At 37.7% G+C, this 14,934-nt stretch overlaps 1 protein-coding gene across 2 annotated transcripts in view; it reads right to left on the minus strand.

Annotated features, from left to right (window-relative positions):
• Positions 1 to 10,883: 10,883 nt before the first annotated feature.
• The window catches only part of LOC140491543 (serine/threonine-protein kinase NLK-like), a 189,567-nt gene continuing 185,516 nt past the window's right edge, over positions 10,884 to 14,934 (minus strand). For both annotated transcript variants that reach the window (XM_072589871.1, XM_072589870.1), the window contains one exon: positions 10,884 to 12,640. In XM_072589871.1, coding sequence (XP_072445972.1) covers positions 12,586 to 12,640 — 55 coding nt within the window. In that variant the 3' untranslated portion in view covers positions 10,884 to 12,585. The remainder of the gene's footprint in view (positions 12,641 to 14,934) is intronic.

Here is a 14,934-nt window from a genome sequence, read left to right on the forward strand (position 1 = left end):
ATTGTTTTTACCTTGTTGATTTTGACAACCTTAGTTGGCCGTTTTGACAGCACTAGATTCAAGCCTGCAATTATGGATGAGAGGGAAGCTGCAGTGGAGGATCTGATCGCTTAAATCATTGCTCCTTGTAACACGGCTCCAAAAAGATTTGTTAAATCAATAGAACCCGCATTCAGAATCAACCTTAGAGATAAAACATATTAAGAAGGCTGTTATTATAGGATATCAAATGGTTAATATTCAAGAGTCGTGGAAAATGACTTGAGCTTTTCGCAAGATTAAAGGTGCTGAACTATTCAGTTATTACACTTCCCTTCAGATTTGGGTTTATAATAAATGTTATGTTGAAAAACGAGGACACGAGAAACGTGGTGGGATTTAATTTGTTAAGAGTTTCGCTTATTTGAAACAAGCCAGTCTCTTCTCTCCCTTTTGTTTGGAACTGGAACAGTTCATCATTAATCGGAAACAAACTATTAAAATAATAGCTTAGCAGACTTTCTGTGGCTGCTGCTAGACAATCACGGGGATGGAATGGAAACTTTTTAGTTAAATTACAGTCGCGTCTCGGGTCCGCAGAAGTCGATCTAGGCATCTTCTAATCAGAAATGTTATGACACTCGTCTGGAGCAGGTGGGACTTGAATCTAACTTTCGCGGTTAGCATCTGTCAAGTACATAAAGCTTCCTGAAATATTACCAAGCTGATATTTTAGGTGCTTTCCATTACGCGGAAGTACTGATTTTTTTTTTGTTCAGAAATATTCATTTTTCGTGTTATTCTTCAATTATTCTTTTACGGAAAGACTAACTGCACTTGAATACAGGAGGTACATTTTCAATCTGACGTACTTTAACCTCCACTGTCCACGTTCCTAAAACTTATTAGTCCTAGCATGAAGCCGTCCCTGGCTCAGTTTTGCAGACTGACACATTCCAAATTCCAAGGCTACCTGGTGAGAGGCGCACTAATTTGTTTTGGGCAGCTGCGGCAGAGATGCAATGAGAGAAAGGTCACTGTCTTGTTCATGCATAGAGAAGGAGTTAGTGGAAACCATTGAACTCCCGGCGCTGTTGCCTGATAGGGAATGGCTGTTATAAACATCAAAGAGCATTGAAATTCTGTTGACAACATCATATGCAATTTCAAATCAATGTTTGGTCTTTGGTGTATACTTTGATTTGATTTTTTCTTTTCACTGTCTCTCGTTACTTGTGACAAGTTGTTTTGCATGCTAACCAGACAAATCATACCTTACGTAAATAGAACTGGGCAACATAAAATAGTTGTAAACATTAAGAATATTACTGAGTTTTTAATTGAAATTTATCATGTGTAAAGACAAGTCAAATTTTGTTGCAACTTCTATTATTTTCAAGTTTAAAACTTTGGAACGCACCTTTTCAAATGTTATGAACTTTGGAAAATGTTTCGAGCTCCCACAAAACAGAAAACGAGAATTTAGGAGCACGTCACATGATAGCAGAAACGAAGGTACAACATTTCTAATCGAGATCTCTCATCAGGTGTATATAAACAGTAGCAATTAGGGGCAACTCCAGAAGTGATATTTTAGCAGCAACACAAAAGAACAATCTGATCTTAATGCCTCTTGCCACATACTGACGTTCCTGCCATAAATACTCGTTATTTCATACCAAGACAGGAATTGGTTGAGAAACTCAGCAGGTCTGACATTATCTCTGCAAAGCAAAGATAATGTTTTGGGTCCAGTAACCCATTTTCCGGAGATCATTATTTTTATAATTCATGTCAGTTTGCGTTTTGGTCAGAATGAAAGCCAAGAGGTACAAACTAATACTCCTCACTGGGACAATGATGTCAACGAAAGTTATTTAGATCACAAAAGAGTCCGACATTTGATTGATATCGCACGAAGGTACTGAGTTTGAACCATCCATAGCTCAAAAGTACTCATTCACTTTCTTCCCACCAGTTTTCCTCTTAGCAACAGAGGGACTATGTATCTTTGCAACTGATCAATGATGGATCAAATGTGCAACGTATATGAGGAAAACAATTACTTTAACTGTTCAACATATCTCAATTGCTTTGCGACATTATATCCATGACCATTCTACATAAGATAGCCAAATCACCTTAGCCTCCAATCATCACCTGTACTTGATCTTGTCCTTTTAGTGCCTATTTACCTGATATTAACCACCTAGTTCAGTTGCTCTTTTTGGAGAAAGCGATGGGTACAACTTCACAGTTGCATTTGTCTGTATGAATTATGAATGAACAAAATAGAATTTAAAAATGTAACTTGCTCCCAAGAATGTTTAGGAATAGCCCAAGATCTTGAGATACAAATAAACTTAAAACTGTCTCCCCAAAATAAAGATAAGCCCATCCAGTCATTAGCTACCTGTAAACTGAAAGCATTAATGTGTTCGGAAGTCTAAATAACTACGTCAGCAAAGGTATTGACAGATTTGACGCCTCAATCAACATTTGAACTCTGACCATAAATGAAAGTGGACGGTGCTCTCGTTAATCTAGGATAGTTACAGAGGGGGATAATAATTGGAAATGTAGGATTAATGGCGATAAATATGAGCAATACATTTTCGGAGAAAGAATGGGGAGGCGCAATACCAGGCAAAAGTATACACAAAATTAAAATCATTGGCAGAAGAACCACAGGGAAGTTGCAATTTTTTTTTGAAAACTCGCTGTTGACTGTGCTTTCTAACATAAGTTCCAAAACAGAATAGAATTTGTAAAATAAAATTTGACAGGTCAGTGGAGAAACTAGTCGCACTTAACAGGTTTTCATCTTCCAGTTAGTTAAATTTCAACTATAATCCATTATCTATTCGGGTAGAAAGAATGAAAACTACGTTTACTTCACCTAATGCCTGAAATTCATTTCTACGAAAGAATTTTGAACTCCAGGATATGGAAGCGAGCGTAACTGGGTTTAAGGAGTTAAATAAGGATAAATTAGGAAACACGTCTTGTTCACCTAATGAGTTTAGATCATTCGGCGTGATCTCATCCAGATCATGAAGAGAGAAATATGTTAATTAGGTAGATAGAAAGAAAATATTTCTGCTTGTGGTGCAACCCCGAGAGAGAGAAAAAATGTTTGAATTAAATTAGGAAGCAATTTTGCATGATAGAACTCACCTTCTCCTAAAGGCAATGGATATTATGGTAATTCAAATATTCAAGCCAGGGTATAACACTTGTACTACAAAATCAGATAAACAACTTAGATACAAATCTGATGAATTACTGAACAAAATAAAAACCGAAAGAACTGCAGATGGTGGAGATCAGAAACAAAAACATATAGCTGCAAAATCACAGCAGATCTGGCAGCATCCGTGGAGAGAAATCATTGTTAACGTTTCGACTGGAATGACCCTTCTACAGAACTGATAGTAGCTAGGAAAATGTCGGTTTATGTGCAGAAGATAGAGGGGGAGGAGGGGATAAGGAGTAACCGATAGGTGGGGATAGAACCCAAAGAGAGAAAAACAGTTGGAGAGACAAAGTAGTGGATAACAATCTGGCCAGGAGAGTGAACTGCTCTGAAACGGGGGGTGTTAGTTGCTAACAATGGGTTGTGTGTAACAGCAGACTTCGAGATAAAAAGACCTAGTGTGGGGTGGTTGGAGTAAGAACATGGGACAGCTCAAGCTCTAAAATTGTTGAACTTTGATAAGAGTCCAGAAGGGAAAATGAGGTGCTGTTCTTCCAGCTTGCACGGAGCCACACTGGAACACTAAAGCAAGTCTGAAACAGAGATGTTGGCCAGGGAATAGGGTAGTGTGTTGACATGGCAGGTAGGTGAAATCATAACCGAAGGGCCAGTTTTTTTGCATACTGAATGTAGGTGTTCTGTAAAGTTGAATGACTGAATAGTTTCCCAACTATCAATCGTTTTTAGTTTACAATTAAATCTCAGGTCCAGTGAAATTGGTCATGTGTGTGTGGTTGGCTTCTGTCAAGCATAAGGCTTCCTGAAATATCATCAATCTGAAATTTTAGTTGTTTTCCATTACCTAGAACAGATTTCTTTTTGGAAATGTTCATATTTCACAACTTAATTGTACATGGCTCTGGCATACTGGGGTTCCAATTATTCTTCTGCATAACGATCAAATTCACATTAGAAATATAGGACAAGTATTTTCATTTTGAAACATTTAAAACCCACTGCCCACTTTCCCTAAAGTTGCTGGTCTTCAAGCTGTTTAACTGTTCCCAACCAACAACAGACTTCCAAGGAAAACTGCACAAATTATTGCCTTAAGGATTCAATTTGGGAATTCAAAACAAAACTTGAGAGGTGGAATAAAGCAGGTGATAGGTGCATTGTAACTGTATTTTGTTAAGCATTGCAGGGCAATCAATTTAGGCCAGATGTGACATGTATTTCTAAATTTAAACTGTATATTAATACATCATTCATTCATTTCAATAGAGGATGAAATTACGACACATCTGGATAGTAGTAACAGGATAAGTCAGAGTCAGCATGGATTTATTAAGGGGAAATCATGCTTTACTTATCTTCTGGAACTTTTTGAGGATGTAACTCTGAAGATGGACGAGGGAGATCCAGTAAATGTAGTGTACCTGGCCTTTCAGAAAGCTTATGATAAAGTCCCACATAGGAGGTAAGTGCGCAAAATTAGGGCGCACGGTATTGGGGGCAAAGTACTAATTTGGATTGAAAGTTGGTTGGCTGACAGGAAACAAAGAGTAGTGATAAACTGCTCCATTTCGGAATGGCAGGCAGTGACCAGTGGGGTACCGCAGGGATCAGTGCTGGGACTGCAGCTTTTTACAATATATATTTATATAGTTGATGGTATTAGTAATAACATTAGCAAATTTGCTGATGATACTAAGCTGGGTGGCAGGGTGAAATGTGAGGAGGATGTTGGGAGATTACAGGGTGACCTGGACAGGTTAGGTGAGTGATCAGATGCATGGCAGATGCAGTTTAATGCGGATAAATGTATGGTTATCCACTTTGGTGGCAAGAACAGGAAGGCAGATTACTACCTAAATGGAATCAATTTAGGTAAAGTGACAGTACAAAGAGACCTGGGTGTTCTTGTACACCAGTCAATTAAGGTAAACATGCAGGTACAGCAGGTAGTGAATAAGGCTAATAGTATGCTGGCCTTCATAACAAGAGTGATTGAGTATAGAAGCAAAGAGGTTCTTCTGCAGCTGTATAGGGCCCTGGTGAGACCGCACCTGGAGTATTGTGTGCAGTTCTAGTCTCCAAATTTGAGGAAAGACATTCTGGCTATTGAGGGAGTGCAGCGTAGGTTCACGAGGGTCAATTCTTGGAATGGTGGGACTACCTTACACTGAAATTGGATTAGTGGTACGGGGGAAGAGCACAGCAGTTCAGGCAGCATCCAAGCAGCTTTGAAATAGACGTTTCGGGCAAAAGCCCTTCATCAGTCATTCCTGATGAAGGGCTTTTGCCCGAAATGTCGATTTTGAAGCTCCTTGGATGCTGCCTGAACTGCTGTGCTCTTCCAGCACCACTAATCCAGAATCTGGTTTCCAGCATCTGCAGTCATTGTTTTTACCTTACACTGAAAGACTGGAGCGACTGGGCTTGTATACCCTTGAGTTTAGAAGACTGAGAGGGAATCTGATTGAGACACAAGATTATTAAAGGATTGGACACTCTGGAGGCAGGAAATATGTTTCCGCTGATGGGTGAGTGCCGAACCAGAGGACATAGCTTAAAAATACGGGGTAGACCATTTAGGACAGAGATGAGGAGAAACTACTTCACCCAGAGAGTGGTGGCTGTGTGGAATGCTCTGGCCCAGTCTCTGGATTCATTTAAGAAAGAGTTGGATAGAGCTCTCAAGGATAGTGGATCAAAGGTTATGGAGATAAGGCAGGAACAGGATACTGATTAAGGATGATCAGCCATGATCATATTGAATGGTGGTGCAGACTCGAAAGGCAGAATGGCCAACTCCTGCACCTATCAGAATTACCAAAGTTTAAATTATAGTTCTAAAAGGCAGACTTCTAAGTGAAAAATAAAAAAATCAAGGTATTATGCTCCAACTGTTAATCAATCCCAATTAGGGTACAAGCCACGGTTTGAACATACTGTTATGAACTTAAAGGATTCTGTAACTTAAATGGCTCCATTTCACAAATTAGCTTTTATCGGTCTTCATTAACCTGGCACAAAGTTCATCTAAGAACAGATTTTGCATTTGCCTGCAGAAGCACAAACCGGTGAGATGGGAAGATAGATCTAATCTTGGATCCACAGGAAGGGAGATACTTAAGGGTTCACAATTTTGTTTGCTTTGAAACTAGAGACAAAGCAATTATTGGCAGAAGAGGCAGATAATTAAAATAAGAAATTTTGCAGAAGGGAGTTCTGCAGAGTTATATTAACTTCCAAAACAGAAGCAGATCTCATGATTAAACATGACTAAAAGTAAAAATATTTTCAACAATTATAAAAGGCTCAAGTAAAATACAGGAAAACCAATTCTACCCCCTCTACTCAGAAGTACCTTGTTTGACTGCAACATGCCTACCCCCAGTAGAGAATTGCTAAACTAGAAAAGACCAAGGATCAAACTTGAGAATCTTTTGGTCTATTTAGCTCAAGGACTCACCAAATTAACTCAATGAGCCATTGGAGAAATTCTGTAATGAAGTTTTCAGTTAAGTAAATTAATTGTTAATAACCTTCTCGCTTTTACGGATCGTGAAGTGTAGGCATAAAATCAAGAATATTCTTGAGCGCTAGCATTTGGTGCAATGTGCACCAGCTCTTTGATAGACTGCATTGGCCCATGATAAAGATTTAGGATTAATATATTTTATTACATTTCTTTCAATAGGGAGTGCCTTCTGAAAATTGTCTTAGGGCAATGACTGAAATCAACTTATGGAGAGGATAAGAATTGAATTGTATTTTAGTTAATATCTAGAATCAAAATTAGAATCAAAATGTTAATTTGGCTAACCTCAATGTCAGATCCTGTAAATTATCCAAGGCAATTTTCCAATGGGAAAACAAAACTTGAAAGTAGGAATAATTTTTTCACTTGCTCATATGAAAAAGGAGTGGTTTTATACATTGGAAGGGTTTTAAAGGAAAAAAATACAACAAAAGCTTTATATCTGAACATGTTCATTTAATACATTAAGTAGCAGGCCTTCATGGTGAAGTATTAATTAAAAAGATGTATTTTAATTGAAATGATTAAGGTCAGGGTAGCTTCAAATGAATGCAAGCTTAAGAAACAGATTACAAGTGGATCTTGATCAAATGGACCAATGGGCTGAGTGGCAGATAGAGTTTAATTTAGTTAAATGTGAGGTGCTGCATTTTGGACAAGCAAATCAGAACAGGACTTATACACTTAATGGTAAGGACCTGAGCTGTGTTGCTGAACAGAGACCTTGGAATGCAGGTTCATTGTTCCTTGAAAGTTGAGTTACAGGTAGTTAGGATAGTGAAGGTGGTATTTGGTTTGCTTTCCTTTATTAGTCAGAGCCTAGAGTATAGGAGTTGGGAGGTCATGTTGCGGCTGTACAGGATATTGGTGAGGCCACTTTAGAAATGTTGCGTGCAATTCTAGTCTCCTTCCTATTGGTTCCCTACAGTAAGGAAACAGGTCACTTGGCCCAGCAAGTCCACATCAACCCTCCGACAAGTAACCCACTCAGACCCATTCTTCCACCCTATAATTTACCCCTGAATAATGCACCTAACACTATGGGAAATTTAGTATGACTAATTCACCTGACCTGCACATCTTTGGATTGTGGGAGGAAACCGGAGCACGGGGAAAATGTGCAAACTCCATAGACAGTCGCCAGAGGTGGGAATCAAGCCTGGGTCCCCTGGTGCTGTAAGGCAGCAGTGCTAACCACTGAGCCACTATGCCACCCCAACATTTAATTTCTAGGATATGTTACTTCCAGGATCATCTGCACCAACCCTCTGAAGAGCATTCCAACCAGACCCACTGATGTTGAGAAACTTGAAAGGGTTCAGAAAACATGTAAGGATGTTGCCAGGGTTGGAGGATTTGAACTATAGGGAAAGGTTGAATAGGTGGGGCTGTTTTCCCTGGAGCTTCGGAGGTTGAGGGGCTTGTTGAGGTTTAGAATATCATGAGGGGCATGGATAGGATAAACAGACAAGATATTTCCCCTGGGGTGGGGGAGTCCAGAACTAGACGGCGTAGGTTCAGGGTAGAGGAGAAGATATAAAAGAGACCTAAGGGATAACTTTTTCATGCAAAGAGTGGTTTGTGTATGGAATGAGTGGCCAGAGGAAGTGGTGGAGGCTGGTACAATTACAGCATTTAAAAAGGCATCTGGATAGGTATATGAATAGGAAGGAATACATTCCAAGTGCTGGTAAATGGGACTAGATTAGGTTGGGATATCTGGTCAGCATGGATGAGTTGGACCAAATGGTCTGTTACCATACTATACATCTGTGACTATAAGTAGTTTAATTGAACTTGGAATGGGTATAGAAGCAGAGGTCAAGTATAAAATTAACAAACACAATAAGAATTTACAAAAGATAGTCTTTAGCCTGTGCAACAGAGTGTAGAGTTGCCTATTAAAAGCAAAAATGTGATTCAGCCAGCTTTTTTTAAAGTTAACATCCATATAGGAACTGACCAACGGCAATAAACAAAAATAGGGATAAATACTTTAGGAACAGTATTATGCCTACGATGTTCAGACTTTGAGACCTGGCATTCAACAGATGACAATTTCAATGTCTAAGATTTTGGATGACTGTCCTTGGGTGTCAGAAAGAAACGTTTGCAGAACTTTCCTCAAGTGAAGAGAATGCACTGACTAATGGAAAAAGGGAAATTGATGTCTGAATGCCATTTTTCTTTTTAATGTTTTTCTTCAGTTAGCAAACCATTATAATCAAAATCTCCAAGACAAGCAGGGCTTCTCCTACCATGTCATTTTCTATTGACTTCAATTTAAGAAATGAAATGCAGCTTTATGGACAAATGTATTTGTGAATAAGTTATACATCAATTCCAGTATTCATTGAAGTGTAGCTATGAAGCTGCCCCATTGTGCAGGATGTGGCCATTTTGAATGCAAGCTGAACAATGACCATCATTACCTACTTACATAAAAAAACTACAGTACAGAAGAGTCAAGCCATATGATCATATTAAACACTGCAACTTTTGATAAATGAGTATGTAGCAATGTATAGTAACCTTATTCAGATTACATATAGCATATGCATGCTATTTCCATTGATGGATTAATACTCAGGTTCAGTTTTATTTCTTTAACATCATCTTGGGTGTCAGAAAGAAACATTTGCAGAACTTTCTTTAAAAACATCTTCCTTTAATTCATTATATCACTCAATGTCTTGTTTCCAAATTGCTTAGGGATTCAGGTCAATAATTGGCACAGAATCAGAATCAATTTCAAACAACTGTAAATACTATTCTTGCCGAAAAATATAGGAAACAATTCTAGTCATTAAGCAGTGGCCGAGTCAATCACTAAAATGAAAATGCATGAATTGACTGTAATCCAAAAATAACATTTTGTGATTCAATGTTTTTGGAAGGAGCTGGGCAAAGAAATTTCCACAATTATTAACTCATTATAACCCCACTCATCCAGAATGTGTGGGATAAGTCTTTGGAATTTTGTGGATTACAGAATGATGTTAGAAAACCTAAACACACGTGTGTGAACTAGGAAACATGAGACAAATATTTACCTGAAATTTAAAATCTGTAATAAATTATTATAAAGCAACACAACTATTTAATTGTTGTATTCTTCTCTTCCCTCAAGAGATGAAAAGAGCGGGTGGGGACAGAAAGGAGATGGAGAGGGAGTAACCAACTGAGACACAGAAGTAGCATGAACAGAAAAAGAAAAATGGCTTTGTAAACTTTGCATTTCATTTTCCTATCAGCATAGTCTTTTTCCTAGGACTCTTTTCCTAGAATCCAACATTAGAGGGCATAGGTTTAAAGGAGAGGGAGGAAAGATTTTAAAAAAAAAAAGGACCTGAGGGGTAACTTTTTCCACACAGAAAAAGTTACATATATGAAATGAGATGGCAGAGGAATTGGAGAAGGCAGGTACAATTACAACATTTAAAAGACATCTGGATAGATATATGCATAAGGAGGGTTGAGAGGGATAAGGGTCAAAAGCTGGCAAGTGAGACTACGTTAGATGGGATACCTGTTTAGCATATAAGAATTGTACTAAAGGGTCTGTTTCCGTGCTGTATGACTTTATGCAGTCACTACATCCCCGCCACCCTAGTCTGAAGATGAGATAAGCAGATGCCTTAATTATTTTGTCGCTGCAACAAATTGAGTGGTGAGTCTATGAGGTGCTTGGTCTGCTCAAAACATTCCAGACTACTGGTATTTCTCAATGCAGACACTGGGACAAGAGGGAGGAATAGCACAATGCTTTTGAAAGAAAAACTCTAATTCAGGGAATTATGAAGGCTTTCTATTCAGGAAAGGACACAAAATGTGGAATTAAGTAAAGCAAGAAAGTAATATCCTTATAAAAACACTGTAGATGCTGGAAATCAAACACACAAAGTATTTGAAAACTCAAGAGGTCTAGCAGCATCAGTGGAAAGAAATCAGTGTTAATGTTTCAGGTACAGTGACCCTTCTTTAGTATGGCCTTTTTCATACAATAATATCTTTATGTTCTTTTCTACATTATAAAATAATAACACAACCAAACTCAAAAGAAATTTGTCAATAGCTAGATACAGAAACCACAAATTGAGAAAGAACATGAGAGAATATGACTAAATATTAAAATGACAAACTGACTAAGTACCACATTGATTTTCTTTTAAATGTCACATTTAATGAATTTCCACCACTGTACTTCAAATCTACATTGTACAAAGTGACCGGCAAATGTGTCACATAGGACGATGAACCTCAGGTGAAGTCTTGAAACTGGTTTCTCAGCAGGCTCTTAGGACTTTTCTTGCCCTGTTTCCTGAAAACAGATCTTCAAATACAAGCCTTTAAAACTTAATTTATTATTAAAGCTCTGGAGGCTTAAAAACTTTTTCTTTACAATTCATAAACCTCTTAATTGTTTTTAATTGTTCCTAATTGTAAATAGATGCAATTTCCAGCATGACGAGTCTTTGCCACAGCAAGCCGTTACTTCATTTAAGTTAAAATTTTAAAAGGAATAAAATATTAGGGATCTAACTGAAATCTGTGCACACCTTTGCTCTGGGTCACTCGCAGCAAGAGTCCAATGCTAAATACAGATATGAACTACAGTTATTTAACAGTCAAGTAATGATGACCGAGCCTGGGGTCATATTCTCAGCTTTGAACACAATTGTGTATTTAAGACAATCCATAAAGGTTCCTTCGTACATGTGAAAAATCTTTTTTCTTAAATATAAAAGCTGGAAGGGACATTCAAGTTTTAAATCCCCACGCTGAATTGTTTTTAAAAAAACGTGGAGGTAAACAAACCAAGTTGTATACTCCTGGAGGTAGAGCCTTCAATTTCTGTTCATATATACATATACACAGAATAGTTCAGTGTTCCAGTAGATAAGGATTTGTCAGAAAGGATATTAAAACTGCACTACTGTGACGTTTCAGATCAACACTTCCACACAGTTCTGCCTAAAGACACAAGACACAATTAACATAATCGCCTATGTGCTGCTTTTTTTCCTGTTACACTGTCCAGTGCAGAAAATAACTTTCACGGAATATTTCACAGACCTAAAATGTGCAAGCTAATTCCTCTATACAGTAATGTCAAGACTTTTAAAATCTACCCAACACTGGACCTATATACACAAGTAATGTGGGATGATGCATGCTTGAGGTTTGACTGCAGAAATAAAACAAAATGTTTCTAAAAATTGGTTAAATATAATTAAGGGACTGGGGAAACATAAATTACTTCTGCTAGTGATAAATTCACACTCACTCCATCTCTTCCTAATCACAAAGTTATACGAACAACAGCAAACCACTGTCACAGCTCTGAAGAGAAGCTATAGAATTGATCTGTCAGGTGACATGCCCATTTCATTAAACAGCCTTATCAACTGATATGACATCATGATTGGTCGGCAGAAACTCTGTATTCTTAGCCAGTCTCAGTTCAAAGTGTCTTCAGGAATGGTTGAGCGTTGATTCCTTAGAGATCCTGTACATGCCTGTTCCATGTCCCACTTAAAGCCAAGACACCCAGCTCATTTTAGTGCAGCTTTTGTTTTTCCAAAGCCCAAAAAGTGAAGGCTGCACACAGTTCCATAAATACATACAAACTGTGCAGCTCTTGCTAAAGCTGCTTTATTTCAAAGCACAACCACCAATTTAATCCCTAAAAAATACAAGTCCAGCATATTCCTAAAAGTATATTCTTTACAATTCAGTGGTTTTTTAAAACTTTTTAGAAATTTTTATAAGTAAAATTACACACTTGTCCCGACATAAATGTACTGCAAATTTTAGATTCTAGTGAGAACCTAAAATGTTTGTCATCAGTAGTTTCTTCCACTTACTCCCATACCAGTGGAGATGGGGGCATCTCAGAGGGCTGAGCAACTGTGGAGCTGTTGAAAGGACAAATGAAAAAAAATCAAAATAAACTTTCAGGGTTTACAGTGAAAATACAGTGGCAGGTACATTAAAAACTTATACATATTCATTTCATATCGCTCATTTCCAACTAGGCAGTTAAAAAAAAAGTGTTACCAACTGAGTCTGAGGTCACCTTGGGATTTAGGAAGGCATGAAGTAATCAGTGCCACTGCAATGGATGAGAACACTGGTCTAGTCAGGTAGGGTGGAGGGTATTATGATGGTCAAAAATAGATGACCAAAATGGTGGCTGGAGGCAAGGTTAGTGCAAGGCAGGAGTAGCTTGTGGAAAATGTCACACCATAGACCAACAGACTGCAGTGAGAAGTGGATATACCCATCTCACTAATTTTTAAATTAAAGTGTTAAAACACACTACATATGGATATTATAAATTGCATATAAATTGCTAATTTGTTTGAAGAATGATCTTAACCAAAAAGTTTGAAAACTATTGATATACAGCTTTCTTGTAAAATTTTAATATTGAGCTTAATTATTTACATTCAGTGGTTAAGGAAATTAACCAAGGACAGTTTATTGCATTGTAAGTAGCTAACAGATAAGTCAATACCAAACCAATTCAAAACACTACACCTTACTTAAGTAATTAAAATCAAAATTTGAAAATCCATCATCAAAAGTGATTTCCTGCAAATATCTTTAATATATTGAATGGAAACATAAATAGTATCAATGTTGTGAATGCATTATTTTGCTAAAAATTGAGAAAATAATCACATTTGGGATGCAATTGAGGCATTTGTCCAAAATGTTGCTAAACCCTAAAACTGGAAAAATGACAGACTAGACTTTTAGTCTACCCTTCAACCATGCAGATTTAAAAAAGTAAATTAGTCATCCTTTATTACTAACTAGAACTGCAATATCTTTTGTATACTACTAAAGGTCAAATATTTCATTTTCAATGCAACATTGGCTCTCAACTTTAAAATATTTGATGTCAAATGTAGACTTCAAAATTTATAATTTCTTATCAAATGCAAGGCTAGAAATTTGCTTACAACTCTTTGATGCTGAACAATAAACAGCAGAGTTAGACATGTGTTGAACCATGTCTTTGTAGGGAACTCAGCTATGGCTGTTTGGCAAGTAAATAATTAGCCTTAATTCTGTGGGTTGGAAAGGGTTTTCACTCATGGTCACAATTCACAGATTCCACTGGAAATGTGCCTTTGTGACAGGGTGAGAGTAACATGTCAGAGTGCAAGTGGGATGCCTTCTACAATCAAAAAGCAAGTCAATATTCATACTCAGGTATAAATAATAGTCACTACCAAAGACATCAGACAATATGTGGAATTGAAGAAGGAAGTAGTTAAAAATACAATTTCCTTCTTCCAGGAGTGAAATTCTGCAAATCAACAGAAGCAGAGGTCAAGGAGGGACTGATAAATTAAATTGCATTCATTTCAATGCAAGAGGTTTAATAGGGAAGGCAGATGAATTCAGGGCATAGTTAGGAACATGGGACTGGGATATCATAGCAATTACAGAAACGTGGCTCAGGGATGGACAGAACTGGCAGCTTAATGTTCCAGGATACAAATGCAATAAGGAGAGAAAGGGAGGCAAGAGGGGAGGGGGAGTGGCGTTTTTGATAAGGGATAGCATTACAGTTGAACAGCTGAATGCTCCCAAAAATACATCCAGGGAAGTTATTTGGGCAAAACTGAGAAATAACAAAGGGATGATCACCTTATTGGGATTGTATGAGAGACCCCTTAATAGTCAGCGGGAAATTGAGAAACAAATTTGTAAGGAGATTTCAGTTATCTGTAAGAATAATAGGGTGGTTATGGTAGGGATTTTAACTTTCCAAACATCGACTGGGACTGCCATAGTGTTAAAGGTTCAGATGGAGAGAAATTTGTTAAGTGCGTATAAGAAACATTTTCTGAGTCAGTATATGGATGTACCTACTAGAGAAGGTGCAAAACTTGATCTCCTCTTGGGAAATAAGGCAGGACAGGTGACTGAGGTGTCAGTGGAGGAAGCACCTTGGGGCCAGTGACCATAATTCTATTAGATTTAAAATAGTGATAGAAAAGGATATACCAGATCTAAAAGTTGAAGTTCTAAATTGAAGAATGGCTAATTTTGACAGTATTGGGCAAGAACTTTCAAAAGCTGATACGGGGCAGATATTCACAGGTAAAAGTGACGGCTGGAAAATGGGAAGCCTTCAGAAATGAGATAAAGAGAGAGTCCAGAGAAAGTATATTCCTGGTTAGGGTAAAAGGAA

The sequence above is a fragment of the Chiloscyllium punctatum genome, chromosome 19 (assembly GCF_047496795.1).
Source record: "Chiloscyllium punctatum isolate Juve2018m chromosome 19, sChiPun1.3, whole genome shotgun sequence".
NCBI lineage: Eukaryota > Metazoa > Chordata > Chondrichthyes > Orectolobiformes > Hemiscylliidae > Chiloscyllium > Chiloscyllium punctatum.